General features: G+C 41.4%; 1 protein-coding gene across 1 annotated transcript; it reads right to left on the bottom strand.

The window, feature by feature from the left end:
- Positions 1-4,641: 4,641 nt before the first annotated feature.
- On the bottom strand, positions 4,642-6,750 carry LOC129817112 (uncharacterized). The gene is made up of 7 exons (XM_055872057.1): positions 6,511-6,750; positions 6,159-6,364; positions 5,874-5,918; positions 5,687-5,702; positions 5,080-5,280; positions 4,777-4,979; positions 4,642-4,683 (listed from the first exon to the last, which is right to left on the bottom strand). The coding sequence occupies exons 1-7, from the start codon at positions 6,689-6,691 to the stop codon at positions 4,642-4,644; spliced, it is 894 nt and encodes a 297-aa protein (XP_055728032.1). The 5' UTR covers positions 6,692-6,750.
- Positions 6,751-22,029: the final 15,279 nt, after the last annotated feature.

Raw genomic sequence — 22,029 nt, 5'->3', positions numbered from 1 at the left:
CTACTTTATTATGTTATTATCATATGTATCAAATAAAATCAGAGCCGGAGATATTCGCCGTGTATACCGAACGCTTTTCAGAAGACAATGTCGAGGTCCCTCGCGCGCCGTCGAAGACAAAGAAAATACCGGACCTGTCACTCCAAAAGCTCTTGTTCGGCCTCAGATCAAGCTAGACACCCCATTACACCTTCCACTGCCTGTTGACATCTAGTGGAAGGCGTATGAAGTGCATGCATATCGATAAATAAAAGCCAGTTGAATAGGCAGGCCCTGAAACAGAGCCTCGTTTTCAGATTTTTCACTTCCTGTATGGAAGTTTGCTGCCAAATGAGTTCTGTTTTACTCACAGATATAATTCAAACAGTTTTAGAAACTTGAGTGTTTTCTTTCCAATAGTCATAATAATATGCATATTTTATGATCTAGAACAGAGTACGAGGCCGTTTCTTTTGGGCACGATTTTTTCCAAAGTGAAAACAGCGCCCCCGTATTGACAAGAAGTTAAGGCTTGGGGGCCATGTGGGGGAATGCATATAGGGTAGAAGTAGCTGATCTGGAATCTGTTTTGTGTCTGTTCAACACAGAACCTGTTCCTACTGGTTGGCCTTAAGAAACTGCCCCTTTTACAGTTGTGGTGAATGAGTTGAGAATCTCATTTGTTGTCTCCACAAAGAGCGCGTTTCAGGAATGAAGTAATATCAAAGAAGGTATGCAATATGGAGAATTGATACTGTAGTGTTTGTCTTTGCCAGAAGATACTGACTACAGCTACGCTTGTTTACACTGCCTACACTGAGGTCAGAACGTGAAAATGGTTATATCAAGACACCGTGAAGCCAGAGGCAGATATTGGTCAGAAAACATACCTCAATGCAGGGATGGGATATGCCACTGTACTCCAAATAACTTCCCTTTTCATCCTCATGATAGCTACCTGAAGCAACAGAAGCCGTGGAATGGCACGTAGCGTTGAACAACAAAGGAGCTGATTGGCTGACACTGCCATTCTAAATGGCTGTGGTGGCTACTGCTAGGGTAGTTTTCTGTAAAACTAGCAGTATTTCAATCTTCTCAATACATCAGTGGAGAAAACGTAACATTTTGAGTACAGTGGCATATACTCGGATTGTGCCGAGTAGTCGGACAAAATGAGTATCATAACGGATATGGGCAATTTTCTGTATAACTCAGCTGGCTGTCTGTAAAAATAAGGGCGGGCTGTACGTTGATCCTGCTGCTCTGATTGGATAGAGTGAAGCTGTATTTCTCCAGCCACTTTCTTCATAATTTCACCCTATCAGTTTTCCTTGCATGTTTTTGGTCTGATCATTTAGATTCAGGGGTGGTCGGTGTCCCATTTAAGATAATTTTTTAATGAGCAAGGCACATATTGGATGACTGTAATTCATATTCCATTCACCCAGCTCAATGTAACATCGATAGGTTTAGGCAACAACATTATACTAGAATTTCCACTGTACCCATCATGAGGTTGCTACAACATAGCCTATGAATAACATTTTACAATACCGTAGGTGCACCCCTGATCACACGCAAACACAGTTCACTTTCATAACAGCATGATCCCTTTGCAAGTTGTATATACACTGCTCAAAAAAATAAAGGGAACACTTAAACAACACAATGTAACTCCAAGTCAATCACACTTCTGTGAAATCAAACTGTCCACTTAGGAAGCAACACTGATTGACAATACATTTCACATGCTGTTGTGCAAATGGAATAGACAAAAGGTGGAAATTATAGGCAATTAGCAAGACACCCCCAAAAAAGGAGTGATTCTGCAGGTGGTGACCACAGACCACTTCTCAGTTCCTATGCTTCCTGGCTGATGTTTTGGTCACTTTTGAATGCTGTCGGTGCTCTCACTCTAGTGGTAGCATGAGACGGAGTCTACAACCCACACAAGTGGCTCAGGTAGTGCAGTTCATCCAGGATGGCACATAAATGCGAGCTGTGGCAAAAAGGTTTGCTGTGTCTGTCAGCGTAGTGTCCAGAGCATGGAGGCGCTACCAGGAGACAGGCCAGTATATCAGGAGACGTGGAGGAGGCCGTAGGAGGGCAGCAACCCAGCAGCAGGACCGCTACCTCCGCCTTTGTGCGAGGAGGTGCACTGCCAGAGCCCTGCAAAATGACCTCCAGCAGGCCACAAATATAAAACCTAGAACACCCCCCAGTCACACCCTGACCTACTACACCATAGAGAACCAAGGGCTCTCTATGGTCAGGGCGTGACACTTATGTTACCCATTGATTTTTATTATTATGTTTTCGGGTGGGTTTTTGTAAATAAACTGCGCCGTTGGAAACACAGTTATTTCTCTCCTGCGTCTGACTTCTCTGCCGCCAGTTCACACCCTTACAATAGCCATAGCCAGATAGCTAACATAGCATCCCTCTCTGTTTGAGCCGGGTGTTTGAGTAGGCTAAACTAAGGGTGATTGACCGTCATCTTGAACTTCTTCCATTTTCTAATAATTGCGCCAACAGTTGTTGCCTTCTCACCAAGCTGCTTGCCTATTGTCCTGTAGCCCATCCCAGCCTTGTGCAGGTCTACAATTTTATCCCTGATGTCCTTACACAGCTCTCTGGTCTTGGCCATTGTGGAGAGGTTGGAGTCTGTTTGATTGAGTGTGCGGACAGGTGTCTTTTATACAGGTAACGAGTTCAAACAGGTGCAGTTAATACTGGTAATGAGTGGAGAACAGGAGGGCTTCTTAAAGAAAAACTGACAGGTCTGTGAGAGCCAGAATTCTTACTGGTTGATAGGTGATCAAATACTTATGTCATGCAATAAAATGCAAATTAATTACTTAAAAATCATACAAATATGATTTTATCAATTTTTGTTTTAGATTCCGTCTCTCACAGTTGAAGTGTACCTATGATAAAAATGACAGACCTCTACATGCTTTGTAAGTAGGAAAACCTGAAAAATCGGCAGTGTATCAAATACTTCTTCTCCCCACTGTATATATATTTACTTTTGGATTCTCATTTTTCAGGGGGTGCGGCAGCACACCCAGTACGCCTACTTCCTGCGGCTATGCATAGCTGTAGTTTTAGTTTATGGTTGACGCAGCTTGTTTGCCTTTAGCCAATCAGCGTTTCTCAACGAGTGCAAACTGGTTTTTACGACTTCACAACTGGTAAATACCACCTTCCCAATTGGTTATCAACGCATTATCTCTCCTACCCCAACACAGGTTCATGTTCTTAATGTCAAAGTGTAATGATGACTATTTGTGCTTCATCAATGACACACTCATAAAGCAACTGAAATTCTATGACTTTAATATTTAAAAGAAGGGCAGTCAAAGCAGAATAAAGTGACAACACAGAATATACAATAAGAGTAGGCCTACAATATTACATGAGCATTGTGCCATCTTAAACTAATACACTATCTTGATTGATAGAGGTAGGGAGAGTAGGTGCTTTTATTAGGCTTTATTCATTATTTTTAATGTACAATTAAGTCAGTTTATCTGTGTTGTTTGTGTAATTTCTACAGTTTATTCCTCTATTTCTGTTTGAACCTACTTGCTCTATTTCCATTAAGTTATTTTGATAAACCTCATTGTTTCTTTCTAGAAACAATAAAAAATACCACCAAACAAGAAAAATAATGAGCCCAACAAATGCAAATGGTGATCTCGGGCAACCTGTAAGATAGTAGTAAACATAAAAGCTGTATGTGTAACTCTCTGGGTGTCGGGGGGTGTGAAGTCAGGCGCAGGAACAACAGAGAGTTCAATATAGTGCTTTTAATGCACACACGGTAAACAATGTCCCCACGAAAACACTGGGTGTAACAAACAAATGTCCCATACACGGGGGACAAAACCCCAGTCCAAATACACTCTATGAACGAAACAAACAATACATTCGTCTACTCCCGATACCAATGTACAACTGATCAATCCCGCACAAAGAAACGTACGGGCTGGCTGACTAATAAAGCCCAACTAATTATAATCACCTCAACACAGGTGTAACAAATAAACACATAAGGAGGGGGAGGAAAAAGAGTCAGTGGCAGCTAGTAGGCCAGCGACAACAACCGCCGAGTGCCACCCGAACGGGAAGGGGAGTCACCTTCGGTCGGAGTCGTGACAGTATGTTAGTTAGCTACAGTAATGTACAATTATCACAATACAGTCTATGTTTCTGAAATGCAAACAATATAACCTCTATAAAAACATGTCATAATGACCCAAATCTACATATATGGATTACATAGTTCTTAGTTGTGAATATAAGCAACTGTAAATATTGTAATGTTGTAGAATTTTGTTTAAATTAATGATGGACTTACAACGCCTGACTGCCCAGATGCAACCAAGGATCCAGGAACACACCATCTGGAAATTAAAACAATCGGAAAACGACACATTGGCTTTAGAACCCTTAGAATAGTATGGAGGTTGTACTGTATATTTACTAAACTACTAGCTACACGTAGACCTCTGAATAGGACTTTGACCAACAATACAAAAGCTGAAGAAATCATGACAAAAATAGGCCCTGCTTTAAAAAAAAATCCCAATATGAACATTGGTTGAGAGGGTATAATGCAGTATAATGCTGATGTATTTTGTCATTTGCATTGGTTTGTCATACCATGAGCAGATCCATACAGACAGATCCAGAATCAGTCTGTAAAAGAATTCAAGATTAAAACATTATCTTTAGATCTCATGGTACATAACTAACAAAGTGAAACAAAAAATGGCAGTGGTGAGTTAATACCTCAGGATGTATATTAAGCTTCTTCAGAATCTCTTTGACTGCTGCTTCATTGCGATGACACTCCAATAGTCCCTGGCTCTCATGGAAGAGACAGTCCACTGTGAGTATTACATCACCTCTGGTCACTAGTCTGCTGCTGTTAGGTACAGTGTAGTCTGGGTTGAAGGTGTGATGCAGTACTACCAGAATGACAGGTTTACCAGCTGTCAAAAGGAAAACAAAATACACTTCACCTCATTACAATTTTATTTGCCTATTTTCTGATTCATTTTGGATGGATTGATTCTGCCCTGACTAAATTACCAGGAATCTGCTGCAGTGCTGCTTCAATATCAGTCCCAGCACGAGAGACGATAGGACAGAAAGCCATGATGACATCACTCTCCTCTTGTGACATCACTTCAGTACAGCCTCCTCTGATGACGAGATGTCTTGTCAAATCCACATGAGCACCCAAGGTATTGCCAACCACAAATATGAAGAATCTCACCATCCCTGACATGCCTATAGAGACATAGACAATATGAAGAAAATGTAGACATAATTCACACTATCTAGATATAATACATTATATTTTTAATTGTATTACATCAAAAGTAGTTCAAGGGGAAGAATACACTAGTAGTCCACTGTACTTATTTGGTAATAAGGCAATCCAGTTATCAAGATGAACTATGTCTATGAAACGAGACAGGAGGCACTTCCTTCATAATAGTTTTTGGAAATGAGACTGTGGTGGATGTGGTTTTGCAACTGAAGTCAAACAATGCTTCCACATAATCAGTTTACAGTCTGTTTTTCTTACAGGCATCAACATTGATCCCCCAATAGCAGTTTTCTTAAATGACAAGGGAATGTAGATATTGTACATATATATCATTTTAATGTATGATTTATAGATAGTACTTACTTCCAAGAAACGTGTGCTGCAGCAGAGAGAAAGTTAGCAAATTATATACAAAAGGTATCTGTATAAACTTTGTATTAAAGCTATATGTATCAGACTAAAAGATGACATCATATAGTGGTATACAATTGTTGGGTATTTTGTCAGCTGTTGAGTAAAGCGGCAACTCCTAAAATGAAAATATACATACTGGCCTGTTTCTGAGATCAGGGATGTCCACGACAACATCTATCACCTATGAATACAATATTTCAATACACTGAATAAAGAAGTTCAGTACACTTTGATTAAAAATAACAAATACTCATATTTAAATGAAAACACATTATTTACACTCTTGGACCCTGTCTAATAAAATGCTTCAGTTAAAATGTCTGCTTTTGCATGTATTGTTTTTGCTAACCAGCTGAGTCTGGTTTGTGTGTCCAATTCATGAATGAATGAAGGATATACACATAGAACATGAGTGAACTACCTTTGGCTTCATGTTCAGCCGGTTCAGAATGTTACCAACTGCTGCTTTGTTGCGAGGACAGTTCAGTAGTCCTCCCTTACTCTCATGGAACAGACAGTCCACTGTGAGTATTACATCACTTCTGGTCACTAGTCTGCTGCTGTCAGCTACAGTGCACTCTGGGTTAAAAAAGTGATGCAGGACTACCAGAATGACAACTTTACCATCTGTCAAAAGAATGAGTGACAAACAAAGCGTTTATTCATGTCATTAGCCACCTGATACATGTCCTATCTAGATCAACTCTGACATGGAGATAGAAGAGATAGAATTGACAGTAGGATAGTTTGAGGATACTTTGGGGGTTGGCTACCTGGAATCTGCTGCAGTGCTGCCTCAATGTCAGTACCAGCACGAGAGACGATGGGACAGAAAGCCATGATGACATCACTCTGCTCTGGTGACATCACTTCAGTGAAGACTCCTCCAAGTTGTCTCATCAACTGGATATGAGAATCCATAGTCTTGCCAGTGGTGATGGTGTAGTACTTCATCAACCTTGGCACCTCTGTTTTATAATGGATAAAAAGAGAAAAGTCAAGTATAGACCCTAAAAATAAAAGTAGCAATGTTTTGGTTTAGATCACTGCCCAGACATCTATTAGCCCAACCTAAGATCTGGCCTTAAACATTATTTAAATAAGTTGTAGGTCAGTGTCCTGTTAAAATAATTACCTCTGCGTTCCATTGTGGATATGTAAGGGGAGTGAACAGTGAAAAAAATATGTATTAATCATGTAACAGACAATAAAATACATATATTACTGTATAATATAACAACCAGTGTGCAGACAGTGTAAATATTTCAAGTCATCTTTCACTTTCATTCTGACAATGACATATCCTTCTTAGATAAGCTATGCAGTCTCCCGCCCACCTCCCCTCTTGCCTTTATTTGACCATGTGATCTACAGGAAACTTGAAAGTGAATTGCTCACATCTATTTTACACCCATATAATTAGCGTCATAAACCCCATTATATTTTCATGTCTGCACCAGTAGCCTATACACACCACATCAATTTTACTTATTCAGAAAGGATAGTGGTGTTAAATAAGATAACTCAATGAAGGGTGAAAAATTAGCAATGCATGAGTTTTCAGACAGGTGATCTCCTAAGAAAAACTAATCTGCAACATAATGGCTGCATTTACAAAGGCAGACCAAATCTGAAGTTTTGACCAATTATTGAAATAAGAACTGATCTGATTGTTCAAAATACCTGTTAGTGGATAAAGATTAGTATTGTGTTGCCTGTGCCTATCAATTTTGAAATTATTATCAATTTTCTGTGGTTTAAGTCTGGATATCAATTGAACAAACAATACACAGATCAGATCCTCCTTTATCTGTATCATGTGTCAGTTAGTGCTGAATGTAAAGAGGAAAATTGACTTACTGAACCATAATGGTGTGTGAATTCCTTTGGATGATGACTATTGAAAGACAATCTGACTACCTTCTATGATGCCCAGAGGAAAGTGAAACATAGCTTGATGGAAAAGAGGAGGAGAGATGGTTTTATCAGAAACAGTTTCACTTTCATATTCAAGAGACACTATAGTAGGCTTTTAAAACTGCAGCATCACCTGTTTTCTCATCTGGCATTCAACTGGCCGTAGTTAATCATTAGCCTCTAAAACAACCTAAAAAGTCTCTATAACATTCATTGTAAAAGTAAAAAAGGAAAAACTAACATAACTTGTCACCAATGCTATGAGTAAAATTAATACAGAAATCACATCCAGTATTGTTAATTAGACACTGTCTCTGGACCAGCTTGTGGCTTGGGGGCCATGTGGGGAAATGCATGTAGGGTAGAAGTAGCTGATCTGGAATCTGTTTTGCATCTGCTCAACACATCCTGTTCCTACTGGTTGGCTGCAAGAAACTGCCCCGTTTACAGTTGTGGTGAATGCGATGAGAATCTTGTTTGTTGTATCCACAAAGAGGGGGTTTCAGGAATGAAGTAATCTCAAAGAAGGTATGCAATATGGAGAATTGATACTGTAGTGTTAGTCTTTGCCAGAAGATACTGACTACAGCTACGCTTGTTTACACTGCCTACACTGAGGTCGGAACGCAATCATAGTTATGTCAAGACACCATGGAGCCAGTGGCAGATATTGATCAGAAAACGTACCTCAACGCAGGGATGGGATATGCCACTGTACTCCAAATGTTACCTATATCCACATTGCTCTATAGAGAAGATTGAAATACTGCTAGTTTTCCAGAAAAACGTCCCTTTTCGTCCTCATGCTAGCTACCAGTAGCCACAGTAGCCAGTGTGGAAAAGGTCAAATTGAGTACAGTGGCATATACTACAGGTGTGCCAAATAGTCTGGGAAATTTTCTGGATACGATTATTGTCAAACTACTTTTTCTAATTATCCATGATAAAAAATAAATAATAATATACGAGAGCCATCACGCATCGTTCTCATGTCAGTCAGTCAGGTGCAAAGTTCTACGTGGTCTAAATATGTCACGCCCTGACCATAGAGAGCCCTTGTTTCTCTATGGTGTAGTAGGTCAGTGCGTGACTAGGGGGTGTTCTAGTAAAAAATGTATATGTTGGTGTTTTGTATGGTTCCCAATTAGAGGCAGCTGGTAATCGTTGCCTCTAATTGGGGATCATATTTAAGTAGACATTTTTCCCACCTGTGTTTGTGGGATATTGTTTGTGTGTTTGGGCACTACGTCGTCAAGTTCTTTGTAAGTTTTGTTGTTTTGTTTCTAGTTTCACTTTGCATTAAAAAGATGTGGAACTCAATGCACGCTGCGCCTTGGTCCGCTCATTTTGAAGTTCGTGACAAAATAACTAAACTGGCTGTCTTTAATGAGAGGGGGGGGGGGGTGTACTTGATCCTGCTGCTCTGATTGGAAAGAGTGAAGCTGTATGTCTCCAGCCACTTGCTTCATAATTTCACCCTATCAGTTGTCCTCGCATGTTTTTTTCGGTCTGATCATTTAGATTTAATTGGTGCCATTTAAGATGAGGGAGGATTACTCTTTTTTTATAAGCATGGCAGCATATTGGATGACTGTCATTCATATTCCATTCACCCAGCTCAATGTAACTTCGATAGGTTTAGGCTACAAGATGATACTCAAATTTTCACTGTACCCATCATGAGGTTTCTCCAACCTAGCCTATGAATAAAATGTTACAATAACGTAGGTGCAGCCCTGATCACACGCAAACACAGTTCACTTTCATAACAGCCACATAAAAACAGCATGATCCCTTTGCTCGTTGTATATATAATTCCTTCCCGCAACTATCTACGCACTCTCCTCCTCTCACCTTTACCATTTACTTGTGGACTTCAGTGCACAAATCATCAGCTGTCTGTGACCAGGCGAAAAACGTTTCCAAGCCAAACCTTCATATCATGACCGCTACACACAGCCTGCATCGTTGTCAAGTCATAGTCAACGAGAACTACTAGAATTAATGCGTTAGTAAACCCGCTACAATCATGCAGTACAATGCAATTTTGCAGTTACACCGGCGGGCCCCGATGGCAATACATTTATAAAACCAAAAGCTTACCTTGACTTGGAAGAGTTCCAGTGTTGGAAAGCCATAGCTAGCTTGCTAACATAGCATCCCTCTCTGTTTGAGCTGGGTGTTTGAGTAGGCTAAACTAGCTAACTGCATTCAATAGATAAGTGAAAGTAAAACAAGTTCAACCAAATATCTTTATCTCTCTCTTCATTTTGGAAGAAATGAATTTGTTCAAAACTATTCAACTAATTGAATTGGTGAGTAATTTCTCTTTGAGTCAATTACTCACCACGTTAATGCACTGCAGTAATAGCTAGCTATAGTTTATGCTTTCAGTACTGGATTCATTCACTGATCCTTTGATTGAGTAGACAACATGTCAGTTCATACTGCAAGAGCTCTGCTACTGTAGGTTGGAGGATGACGTCCGGAAGTTGTCATAATTACTGTGTAGGTCTATGGAAGAGGGTGAAAACCATGAGCCTCCTAGGTTTTATATTGAAGTCAATGTACCCAGAGGAGGACAGAAGCTAGCTGTCCTCCAGCTACACAATGGTGCTACCCGACAGAGTGCTGCTGAGAATACTGTAGACCTTCAATGCAGAACAGTTTGTTTTGATAAATTATTTGGTGGCGTGAATATATTTTGTATAGTTTTATCTAAAAAGATTAACTTTTAATTTTTCACTATTCTTATTTAATTCATTGAGGAGGATGGTCCTCTCCTTCCTCCTCTGAGGAGCATCCACTGTTTAGATTGCTAATGCCTGCTACTTTGATAAATCTCATGGCGTGGATGTTTTCTATCAAGCTATTAATCTACTGATTCACCCTCCCGGATCCGGGATCCTCCTCATCAGAAACGCAGACGAGCATAGCCTAGCCTTGCGCCACAGGGATATCATATAATATAATTTCATGAAACACAAGTCCAATACAGCAAATGAAAGATAAACATCTTGTGAATCCAGCCATCATGTCCGATTTTTAAAATGTTTTACAGCGAAAACACAATATATATTTATGTTAGCTCACCACAATAGCCAAACACACAACGCTATGTTTTCACCGCAAACATAGCTTTCACAAAACCCACAAATAGAGATAAAATGAAAGATACACTGGTTCTTAATGCAACCGCTGTGTTAGATTTAAAAAAATAACGTTAGTACAAAGTACAGCATGCAATATTCTGAGACAGCTCCCAGCCATTCTCCGCCATGTTGGAGCCAACATATTCCACAAAAATACGAAATAACATCATAAATATTCTCTTACCTTTGATGATCTTCCATCAGAATGTAGTGGAAGGAGTCCTAGTTCCACAATAAATCGTTGTTTTGTTTTAGAATGTCCATTTCTTCTGTCGAATTAGCAACTTTGGCTAGCATTGTGGAGCGCACATGTCCATCAACTCTTGGCGCATGGAACGAAAAATTCCAAAGGTCACAATAAACGTCGAATAAACTGGTCAAACTCAGTTGAAAATCCATCTTTATGATGTTTTTCTCATATGTATCCAATAAAGTCCAAGACGGATCATTTCGTCGTGTATACCTAACGCATTGCAGAAAACAATGTGGTGTTCCCTGGTGCGCAGCTAAATACTGCCAATAGGGCGGACCTGTCACTCCAAAAGCTCTCATTTGGTCTCACATCAAGCTAGACACCCCATTCAACATTCTACTGCCTGTTGACATCTAGTGGAAGGCGTATGAAGTGCATACAGATCCATAAATATAAGGCAATTGAATAGGCAAGGCCTTACACAGAGCCCCATTTTCAGAATTTTCACTTCCTGTTTGGAAGTTTGTTGCCAAATGAGTTCTGTTTTACTCACAGATATAATTCAAACAGTTTTAGAAACTTCAGAGAGTTTTCTATCCAATAGTAATAATAATATGCATATCGTATGATCTAGAACAGAGTACGAGGCCGTTTAATTTGGGCATGATTTTTTCCCAAAGTGAAAACAGCGCCCCCTATTAAGAAGACGTTTTAAGGGTAGGGAAAAGATATGAAATGCAGATTCGCATTCTGACTAAGTGACAGAAAACTTGGCAGTCCGCTGCAAATTGAAAACACACACACGCACCCCTCCACACACGGCTCCTAATTTGCAGCTGTTTTGCAGTGAGAATGTGCAGGGACGTATTTTGCCAACATCTATTTAGGCATATTAAAAGAGTCATCCTATCCGATATCACTATCAACTGTCAACTTACAGTTACGATTACGAATACGAGTATGGCCATGTTGGCACACCCCTGCGCACATACCATCCCTACGTGTCTCACGCCGACTCCACTGTCTCTTAATGTAACCATGATTGCGTTCGAACCTCAGTGCAGTTCGATGTAAACAAGCTGAACTGTACGGTTGGTATCTTCTGGAAATGTTTGTCTGGGCAATATGTTTCATAAGTAGATAGCCTATTGAAAATATCAACATAGCCATTTGATGGCTTCCCTTAGCAAGGTTAGTTGCCATTTCTTCCTGTCTGAGTCCCCCTCTGTCATTTCCTCCCGACAACTATCCGCATAACCAGTGTTTGCTTTCAGTTATTTGAATAGAGACCCTCAAATGGCTATGCTGATATTTTCAATAGGCTATCTACTTCTGAAAAATATTGTACAGACAAACACTGCCAGAAGATACCGTTCCTACCGTCAAGCTTGTTTGCACTGAGCTGCACTGATGTCAGAACGCAATCATGGTTATATTACGAGACAGTGGAGTCCGTGTGAGACATGGGTAGGAAAACGTAGGGATGGTATATGCTAGGGATGTGCCGACGTGGCCATGCTCGTATTCATACACAGTAATTATGACAACTTCCAGATGACGTCCTCCAACCTATCAGAGCTCTTGCAGCATGAACTGACATGTTGTCCACCCAATCAAAGGATCAGTTAATTAATTTAGTACTGAAAGCATAAGCTATGTCTAGCTAGCACTGCAGTGCATAACATGTGTTGAATAGTTGACTCAAAGAGAGAGAGAGAATTTTTGATCAGTTTTGAACAATTACATTTCTTCCAAAATTAAGGAGACGTAAGAGAGAGAGAAAAAAGAGAGTGATAGATATATTTGGTTGTACTTTGGCAAATGCAGCTAGCTAGTTCAACCTACTCGAACACCCAGCTCATACAGAGAGGGATGCTATGTTAGCTAGCTGGCTATGGCTACCCAACACTGGATCTCTTCCAAGTCAAGGTAAGCTTTTGGTTTTATTATTTTATTGCCACCTGGGCCCGTCAGTCTAACTGCTGACCTGCTCTCTGACTGTACACTGTACTGCCTGATTCTAGCGGGTTTACTAAAGCGTTAGTTCTAGTACCTCTAGTTGACCATGATGTGACAACAGTGTAGGTTGTGTGTTGTGGTTAGTGGTCATGACATGGTTTGGCTTGGAAAGCTTTTTCCGCCTGGTCACAGACAGCTGATGTGTTGTGCACTGAAGTACACACGTGAATGGTAAAGGTGAGAGGAGGAGAACGTGCAAATTATACAAAGAGCAAAGTGATCATGCTATTTTAATGTACCTGCTATGAAAGTGAACTGTGTTTGTGTGTGATCAGGGGTGTATTCATTCCACCGATTCTGTTGAAAAACATGTCTTAAATGAATTTAAACGGAACGAAACAGGGACAAACATACCTCAATTTGTCCAATAGAAACCCTCGATTGCATCTGGACTAATGATTACACCCTAGTTCAGCTAAATGCAGGCAATAGTGTGCAAGGTGGTAATGAATGTGTCAGTTCTCTCAACCTGTGCACCTACATTCTAAACTTTCATTCATAGGCTAGGTTGTAGCAACCTCATGAGGGTACAGGGAAAATTTGCGTATCATGTAGTAGCTTAAACCTATCGATGTTACATTGATCTGGGTGAATGGAATATGAATGACAGTCATCCAATATGCTGCCATGGTCATGAAAAAAAAGAATCCTCCCTCATCTAAAACAGCACCGACCGCCACTGAATCTAAATGATCAGACCAAAAACATGAAAGGAAAATTGATAGTGTGAAATTATGAAGCAAGTGGCTGGAGAAATACAGCTTCACTCTATCCAATCAGAGCAGCAGGATCAACGTACAGCCCGCCCTTCTCTTTACAGACAGTCATTTTAGTTATTTAGACCATGTAGAAGCTCGCACATGACTGACTGACATGAGAAAGATGCTTTATAGCACCCAAACATTTTTTTTTTTTTAGATCTCGGATAATTACAAACAATTGTCTGATCATAATCGTATCCAAAAAGAGTCCCATATTCGTTTCGATACTCATTTTGTCCGACTATTCGGCACACCCGTAGTATGCCACTGTACTCAATTGTACCTTTTCCACACTGATATATCGAGAAGATTGAATTACTGCTCGTTTTACAGAACTGCCCTTTTCATCCTTATGCTAGCTAGCAGTAGCCACCACAGCTATTTTAGAATGGCAGTGTAAGCCAATCAGCTCCTTTGTTCAACGCTACATGCCATTCCATTATGGCTGCTGATGGAAAACTAGCAGTATTTCAATCTTCTCGATGGAGCAATGTGGATGAAGGTAACATTTAGAGTACAGTGGCATATCCCATCCCTGCGTTGAGGTACGTTTTCTGATCAATATCTGCTGCCGGCTCCACAGTGTCTTGATGTAACCATGACTGCGTTCCGACCTCAGTCCAGCTAGTGTAAACAAGAGCAGCTGTCGTCGGTATCTTCTGGCAAAGACAAACACTACAGTATCAATCCTCCATTATTGCATACCCTCTTCGAGATTACTTAATTCCCGAAGCGCCCTCTTTGCGGGGACAACAAATTATATTCTCATCTCAATAGGAACACGTTTTGTGTAGAGCAGATGCAATGTTAGCAATGTATGTTATTCTTCAACAACACAAACTCCAAACCAAATCAGGGGGAGAAAAATAGGTTTATTGGAGAAGGATAAATCAAGATGTTATGCTGGGAGGTAGATGTTCAGCTGTTCAGTCTCCCCTGTCCTCAGCTTTCCCCAATCGAACAAAGGAACAGGAGGCCATTTATAAACCCCCACCCTAGCCTGGGGTTGACCAATCAGAAGTCCAACGTGGCCAATGGCCAAATAACTAGTATCCTGCTTCCGACTCAATGTACAGACCAATGAAAACGTGGCACACGTAGCACACGTCGCTCTGAGTTCAGGAGTGACATTCCACAGATTCTGAACAGATGTTGAACTAAAACCCAACTCCTATTTACAATCGCTATTGACCATTAGTACTCTAGTTCTCTCGTCCTCTCATCCAAGATGGCATAGCAGTCAGACGTCTTTGTCCTCGTCTTGTCGTGTCCCATGTGTATATATCTTTAATATATTTTTTCTTCACATATCTTTTTTATATTTTTCTAAACCTCAACATCAGAATACTCTCCTGCAACCCGCTTCACCCAACGTGGTGTGGATCTGCTTTTTTGCTTTTTTCTAAAATATTTTTCTTTACTTTTGAACCGGAACACCAACAGCAGCTAGCCAGCTACTGCTAGCGGTCATCAGCTAACCTTTAGTTCGGAAAACTCTCGCCAGTTTGCACAACGCGATTCAATCCAGAGCATACCGGACTTATTTTCTCTCCATATCCCCAGATTCCTACCGCAAGCTCTGAACCTTTTCACCTGGATCATCGCAGCTAGCTAGCTGCAATCCGAATGGCTACTCCTGGCTAACGTCTCTGTCCCGAAGCGAGCACCAATTAGCCTGGAGCTAGCCTATGCTAAGCCCATCTCCCGGCTAGCTGAAGAGGTCCATCAGCCACTCCTGGGCTATAATACCTTTTTTGCCAATTGGCCTGGACCCCTCTTACTGCCGGTTCGGAGCCCCACCGATCCTTCACGACTGGACTACCGACGTAATCTGCCCGTGGGGGTTCTTCAACTGGCTACAACGTTGCGACGTCCCCTGAATGCTCATCTGCTAGCCGCGGCCCGCTAGCTGTCTAGAGCATATCGGACTGTTAGCTGAATAGGTCAATCGGACAATTTCTTGGGCCACTATACCTATTTTGCCAATTGACCTGGACCCCTTTTACTACACCGAGCCCTGCTTATCCATCACGACTGGATTACCGACGTAATCTGCCCGAGGGATTTTTTTTCAACAGGCCCCTCAGTAGCGACGTCCCCTGAATGCCCATCTGCTATCCGCGGCCCGCTAGCTGTGTAGAGCATATGGGACTGTTAGCTGAAGAGATCCATCGGTCAATTTCTTAGGCTACTATACCTATTTTGCCAATTGGACTGGACCCCTTTACTACACAGAACCCTACTCATCCATCACGACTGGTCTGCCGATGCAACCACACGAGGAGGCTCCGCACAAGGAGGCTATAACAGACTTCTTCCGCTGCAACGTCCCTCTAAGGCCCTTCTGCTAGCTTACTAGCCCCGGCCCGCTAGCTGTCTGAATCGCCGTGTCTCTAGCCAGCTTAACTACTCACTGGACCCCTATGATCACTCGGCTATGCATGCCTCTCCCTAATGTAAATATGCCTTGTGCATTGCTGTTCTGGTCAGTGATTATTGTCTTATTTCACTGTAGAGACTCTAGCCCTGCTCAATATGCCTTACCTAACCCTTTAGTTCCACCTCCCACACATGCGGTGACATCACCTGGTTTAAATGATGCTTCTAGAATAGAGGTCAACCGATTATGATTTTTCAACGCCGATACCGATTAATCGGGCAATTAAAAAAACGTATTTGTAATAATGACAATTACAACAATACTGAATGAACACTTATTTTAACTTAATATAATACATCAATAAAATCTATTTAGCCTCAAATAAAAAATGAAACATGTTCAATTTGGTTTAAATAATGCAAAAACAAAGTGTTGGAGAAGTAAAAGTGCAATATGTGCCATGTAAAAAAGCTAACGTTTACGTTCTTTGCTCAGAACATGAGAACATATGAACGCTGGTGGTTCCTTTTAACATGAGTCTTCAATATCATCAGGTAAGAAGTTTTTTAGGTTGTAGTTGTTATAGGACTATTTCTCTCTATACGATTTGTATTTCATTAACCTTTGACTATTGGATGTTCTTATAGGCACTTTAGTATTGCCAGTGTAACAGTATAGCTTCCGTCCATGCTGCTGGCAAAACGCACGAAAGTGCTGTTTGAATGAATGCTTACGAGCTTGCTGGTGCCTACCACCGCTCAGTCAGACTACTCTATCAAATCATAGACTTAATTATAACATAATAACACACACAGATACGAGCCTTAGGTCAAGAATATGGTCGAATCCGGAAACTATCATCTCGAAAACAAGACATTTATTCTTTCAGTGAAATACGGAACCGTTCCGTAGTTTATCTAACGAGTGGCATCCCTAAGTCTAAATATTCCTGTTACATTGCACAACCTTCAATGTTATGTCATAATTAGGCGGCCCAAACTGTTGCATATACCCTGACTCTGTGTGCAATGACCGCAAGAGAAGTGACACAATTTCACCTGGTTAATATTGCCTGCTAACCTGGATTTCTTTTAGCTAAATATGCAGGTTTAAAAAATATATACTTCTGTGTATTGATTTTAAGAAATGCATTGATGTTTATGGTTAGGTACAGTCGTGCAACGATTGTGCTTTTTTCGCAACTGCGCTTTTGTTAAATCATCCCCCGTTTGGCGAAGTTGGCTGTCTTTGTTAGGAAGAAATAGTCTTCACAGTTCGCAACGAGTCATGTTAGCAGGCAATATTAACTAAATATGCAGGTTTAAAAATATATACTTCTGTGTATTGATTTTAAGAAAGGCATTAATGTTTATGGTTAGGTACACGTTGGAGCAACGACAGTCCTTTTTCGCGAATGCGCATTGCATCGATTATATGCAACGCAGGACACGCTAGATAAACTAGTAATATCATCAACCATGTGTAGTTATAACTAGTGATTATGATTGATTGATTGATTGTTTTTTATAAGATAAGTTTAATGCTAGCTAGCAACTTACCTTGGCTTCTTATTGCATTTGCGTAACAGGCGGGCTCCTCGTGAGGCAAGTGGTTAGAGCGTTGGACTAGTTAACCGTCAGGTTGCAAGATTGAATCCCTGAGCTGACATGGTAAAAATCTGTAGTTCTGCCCCTGAACAAGGCAGTTAACCCACCGTTCCTAGGCCATTATTGAAAATAAGACTGTGTTATGTGTTCTTCACTGACTTGCCTAGTTAAATAAAGGTGTAAAAAAAAAAAAATGGTAAAATCGGCGTCCAAAATTACCGATTTCCAATTGTTATGAAAACTTGAAATCAGCCCTAATTAATCGGCCATTCGGATTAATCGGTCGACCTCTAATTTGGACCATGATAGTTTGTTGGAGATATGGACACCAAGGAACTTGAAGCTCTCAACCTGCTCCACTACAGCCCCTTCGATGAGAATGGGGGCCTGCTCGGTCCTCCTTTTCCTGTAGTCCACAATCATGCCAATCTGTTATTCTAACTTTCTCCTTCCACTTCATAATTTCACCTAATCAGTTTTCCTCACGTTCTAGGTCTGATCATTTAGATTGCTGCTGCCTGCTACTATGATAAATCACATGGCGAGGACGTTTGCTATCAATGTGCATAATATCTAACAAGCAGGGCAAGACTAGGGAGAAAATAGGAAATGCTGATGTGCATTCTGACTAAGTGACAGCAAACATGGCAGCCCGCTGCAAATTGAGGACACACACGCACCCCTCTGCGCGCTGCTCCTAATCTGCAGCTTTTCTGCAGTGAGAATGTGCAGGGAAGTATTTTGACAACATCTACTTAGACATGTTAAAACCGTTTTGTTTTTTCCAATCAAGACTGTCATCCGATCCGACTATCAACTGTCAATTACGGATATGATTACGAATACGAGCATGGCCATGTCAGAACACCCGTAGCATTTACCATCACCCCTAGCATATACCATCCGTACGTTTTCCTACCAATGTCTCATGCGGACTCCACTGTCTATTAATGTAACCATGGGCAATATTTTTCATAAGTATATAGATAGCCTATTGAAAATATCAGCATAGCCATTTGATGGTCTCTATTCAAATAACCGAACGCAAACACTGGTTTGCGGACCGTTGTCAGGTGGAAATGACAGAGGGGGCCTCAAACAGAAAGGAATGGCTGCTAACAGAAAGGAATGGCTGCTAACCTTGCTAAAAAGGCCCAGACAATGTGTGGTGCTCGATGAAACATGTCATTATCAGGATAGTGTTTTGTGTGTACAACTGCTTTCCACATTTGTTGTATGATCCAATGTCACTCATATTGATTGCCCTTTAGGCACGTATGAGCTCCCTAAATCTAGGGCAAGCGTTCATATTTATTACCTGGAATCTGCTGCAGTGCTGCTTCAATATCAGTCCCAAGTAAACAACTTGGAAAAAGCTCACTGTGGTAATTTCTGCTTTTTAAAATTGTGTTCATAGTATCACAAAGAACGCATTAAAACAACAAAATGCTTGAAAATGTACTTCCTACAATTTATTTATTTTAGCTTGTCTTTCACTGTCACAGAATGCTTTCCAAAAAGCCAATAATTAGAGTGGTGTTGTGTATTACTGCTGATTACACTTTCTCACATGCTTCTAATGACATCCTGTCATCCATTTCATATTGAGGTGAGTGTGCACATCCTGGTCTTTTGTATTTGTATTTATTTTGGATCCCCATCAGCTGTTGCCAAGCTACTCATCCTGAGGCAGTTTATACAATTTTAAAAACATTACATTACATTCACAGATTTCACAACACACTGTGTGCCCTCAGGCCCCTACTTCACCACTACCACATATCTACAGTACAAAATCCATGTGTGCGTGTGTGTATAGTGTGTATGTTAGAGATAGCCTGCAGAGTTCTGTCTTAACATCCTGGTCTGTGCCCAAACAATTCGAACTTCTACTTTTAAAAATCCATCTTTCCAGTAACAAGTCTTTCACTGTTGCCGCTTGCTATAGACCCCCTCAGCCCCCAGCTGTGCCCTGGACACCATATGTTAATTGATTGCCCCCCATCTATCTTCAGAGCTCTTGATGCTAGGTGACCTAAACTGGGACATGCTTAACACCCCAGCCATCCTACAATCTAAGCTTGATGCCCTCAATCTCACACATATTATCAATGAACCCACCAGGTACAACACCAAATCCGTAAACACGGGCACCCTCATAGATATCATCCTAACCAACTTGCCCTCCAAATACACCTCTGCTGTTTTCAACCAAGATCTCAGCGATCACTGCCTCATTGCCTGCATCCGTAATGGGTCTACGGTCAAACGACCACCCCTCCTCACTGTCAAATGCTCCCTAAAACACTTCAGCTAGCAGGCCTTTCTAATCGACCTGCCCCGGGTATCCTGGAAGGATATTGACCTCATCCCGTCAGTAGAGGATGCCTGGTTATTCTTTAAAAGTGCCTTCCGCACCATCTTAAATAAGCATGCCCCATTCAAAGAATTTAGAACCAGGAACAGATATAGCCCTTGGATCTCTCCAGACCTGACTGCCCTTGACCAGCACAAAAACATCCTGTGGCGTTCTGCATTAGCATCGAACAGTCCCCGTGATATGGACCTTTTCAGGGAAGTTAGGAACAAATATACACAGGCAGTTAGGAAAGCTAAGGCTAGCTTTTTAAAGCAGAAATTTGCATCCTGTAGCACAAACTCAAAAAAGTTCTGGGACACTGTAAAGTCCATGGAGAACAAGAGCACCTCCTCCCAGCTGACCACTGCACTGAGGCTAGGAAACTCTGTCACCACCGATAAATCCACTATAATTGAGAATTTCAATAATAAGTATTTTTCTACAGATGGCCATGCTTTCCACCTGGCTAACCCTACCCCGGTCAACAGCCCTGCCCTCCCCACAGCAACTCGCGCAAACCTCCCCCACTTCTCCTTCACCCAAATCCAGATAGCTGATGTTCTGAAAGAGCTGCAAAATCTGGACCCCTACAAATCAGCCGGGCTAGACAATCTGGACCCTCTCTTTCTAAAATGATCTACCGAAATTGTTGCAACTCCTATTACTAGCCTGTTCAACCTCTCTTACGTATCGTCTGAGATTCCCATAGATTGGAAAGCTGCCACGGATACTCCAGACCCAAACTGCTACAGACCTAAATCTATTATTCCCTGCCTTTCTAAGGTCTTCGAAAAGCCAAGTTAACAAACAGATTACCGACCATTTCGAATCCCACTGTACCTTCTCCGCTATTCAATCTGGTTTCTGTGCTAGTCATGGGTGCACCTCAGCCACGTTCAAGGTCCTAAACAATTTCATAACCGCCATCGATAAGAGACATTACTGTGCAGCCGTATTCATCGACCTCGCTAAGGCTTTCGACTCTGTCAATCACAACATTCTTATTGGCAGACTCAACAGCCTTGGTTTCTCAAATGATTGCCTCCCTTGGTTCACCAACTACTGTTGTCCGGACCTGCCAGAGGTCCGGGCCTGTTGTCCGGACCTCTGGCAGTCTATTTGGGGGTGCCACAGGGTTCAATTCTCGGGCCGACTCTTCTCTGTATACATCAATGATGTCGCTCTCGCTGCTGGTGATTCTTTGATCCACCTCTACGCAGACGACTGTCACGACTTCCGCTGAAGTCGGTCCCTATCCTTGTTCGGGCGACGTTCGGTGGTCGATGTCACCGGCCTTCTAGCCATCGCCGATCCACTTTTCATTTTCCATTTGTTTTGTCTTATACACCTGGTTTCAATTCCACAATTACTTGTTCATTATTTAACCCTCTGTTCCCCCATGTTTGTTTGTGAGTGATTGTTTTTCTGTAATTACGGTCTGTTTATGTGGGCTCGCTTATTTTGTATTGTATTTGTCTATTTTGAGTAAAATATGTTTATTTACTCATATCTGCTGTCCTGCGCCTGACTCCTCTACACCAGCTACACACAGACAACATTACAACGACACCATTCTGTATACCTCTGGCCCTTCTTTGGACACTGTGTTAACTAACCTCCAGATGAGCTTTAATGCCATACAACTCTCCTTCCGTGGCCTCCAACTGCTCTTAAATGCAAGTAAAACTAAATGCATGCTCTTCAACCGTTCGCTGCCCGCACCTGCCCGCCCGTCCAGCATCACTACTCTGGACTGTTCTGACTTAGAATATGTGGACAACTACAAATACCTAGGTGTCTGGTTAGACTGTAAACTCTCCTTCCAGACTCACATTAAACATCTCCAATCAAAAATTAAATCTAGAATTGGCTTCCTATTTCGCAACAAAGCATCCTTCACTCAT

Source organism: Salvelinus fontinalis, chromosome 20 (assembly GCF_029448725.1).
Source record: "Salvelinus fontinalis isolate EN_2023a chromosome 20, ASM2944872v1, whole genome shotgun sequence".
Taxonomy (NCBI): domain Eukaryota; kingdom Metazoa; phylum Chordata; class Actinopteri; order Salmoniformes; family Salmonidae; genus Salvelinus; species Salvelinus fontinalis.
Note: the sequence above shows the minus strand (reverse complement) of the source record. Positions and strands in the feature narration are given on the sequence as shown.